Source organism: Gekko japonicus, unplaced genomic scaffold (genome assembly GCF_001447785.1).
Source record: "Gekko japonicus isolate JY-2015 unplaced genomic scaffold, Gekko_japonicus_V1.1 scaffold2999, whole genome shotgun sequence".
Lineage (NCBI taxonomy): Eukaryota > Metazoa > Chordata > Lepidosauria > Squamata > Gekkonidae > Gekko > Gekko japonicus.
The window spans coordinates 115,688-117,229 of NW_015176538.1; the positions used below are offsets into that span (position 1 = coordinate 115,688).

The following is a 1,542-nucleotide window of genomic DNA, read 5'->3' on the forward strand; positions in this document are numbered from 1 at the left end:
CAGTCGCACAGTCGAGTCTGACTCTTCGCGACCCCATGGACCAGATCACGCCAGGACTTCCGGTCTTCCGCCCTTCCACCGTCCTCTGAAGTTTGCTCAACTTCATGTTCATTGCATGAAAACAGTGCCCTACCCAAAATCTGGATCCAGAATGAATAGAAGAGTTTTCGGATTGCACACCCCTAGTGTTGGCTATATAAAATTGCGTAGTCCTGGCATTTCCCCTCTTTTTGTAGGGACAGAGGAACTACCTAAGCAAGTATCTGTAGCAACTGAATCTAGCACTTGGAATCCCAATCATGGGGAAGAAGGGAGGGGTGGCAAGAGAGCTGAGCCTTGTAGCTGCCTTTTGGGGGAAGATGAGTGTGGTTCCTCTTCTGCTTCTTTTTTGTAGGACCATACGCATGAGAGATAGGAAAGGTAAAGAGCCAGAGAAAGCACAAATGAAGGAAAGACTCCTAGCGTGTAGGGGCTCACCAAAGACGAAAGCCAGGAACGCCTAGAGGAACCCTCTCTCTCCAAAGCGGGGAATGGTTTCGGCCGGTAGCCCCTTGCCTTCTACTCTGCCTGTAAACTCCAAGGGGGAGACTTTCCACTGAAGACGTTTGTCCTACCTGCCCACTTTAAGAGAATGGTTGAGTGTTGCTCTCAAACCATATATGTAACGTTGTCCCTCCTTCCAGTTACTATAAGCAATAAGAAGTTTTATTTTAACTACTGTTGAAAGGTGTAAATATTAGGAAAAATTAACGTGGACAACTGGCCCAATGTCCTGAGTGTCAAAAACAGCCTCGCCCTGGCACAACACGCAACTGGTACACCAAGAGAAGCAAGCCGTGGTGCCTGTCGAGGGCAGACAGCATTAACCATGCTCAATTTCATTCTGTTAAAGGCAAAAAATGAGCACAACTAGAAACAGGAGTACTATGGATTTCAAGTGCTGGGGCGACCAGTCCTGGCTTCTGCCAAACAAGAGACTCACCTCTGCCCGGGAAGCAGATTTGGCCTCTGTGTCCAGCCTTCTAGCGAAACAAAGTTTGGGCGGCTCATCCAGTTGGACACCAGCAATAAAATCTGCTTCGTAACGAAACCTTGTTGGATTCATTGTATGAGAGTGTAAACCAAAAGCATCAAGGATAACGTAAGGTATACTTGCACTGGATATTTTGAAAACCACAAAGATGCATCCTCAGCATTTGTATTACTAATCAACATACGAGCAGAACAGGGTAGTACAAAGTATGGGACAAGATCCAGAAATTGGCTTTCTGAGTGCTCCTGCATCACTATCTTATACCCTCAGGTCAGGAGTCTATACTGCAGTTAAGCAGGTGGTGTTAATCCAGATTGTTTTACATAGGGAGAATCAGAAGGCTGTGTTGCTTCCTGCTGCATAATACCCAAGGAACACATGGATTGGATACTCTGCAAAAAATTACTTTGGAGATTTAAGCCTTGGTGTAGTTTTTGTTGCAGCAACTCGAGCTTTCAGATGGTTCAGTAGTTACTTGTGCAGCTAGTACATTTGCACAGTGTATGCAG

At 46.0% G+C, this 1,542-nt stretch overlaps 1 protein-coding gene across 1 annotated transcript in view; it reads left to right on the forward strand.

The window, feature by feature from the left end:
• FAM228B (family with sequence similarity 228 member B) overlaps positions 1 to 1,119 on the forward strand; it is a 23,604-nt gene extending 22,485 nt beyond the window's left edge. Inside the window, exon 7 of the mRNA XM_015427452.1 lies at positions 893 to 1,119. Within this exon, the coding sequence (XP_015282938.1) occupies positions 893 to 1,085 (193 nt within the window). The 3' untranslated portion in view covers positions 1,086 to 1,119. The remainder of the gene's footprint in view (positions 1 to 892) is intronic.
• Positions 1,120 to 1,542: the final 423 nt, after the last annotated feature.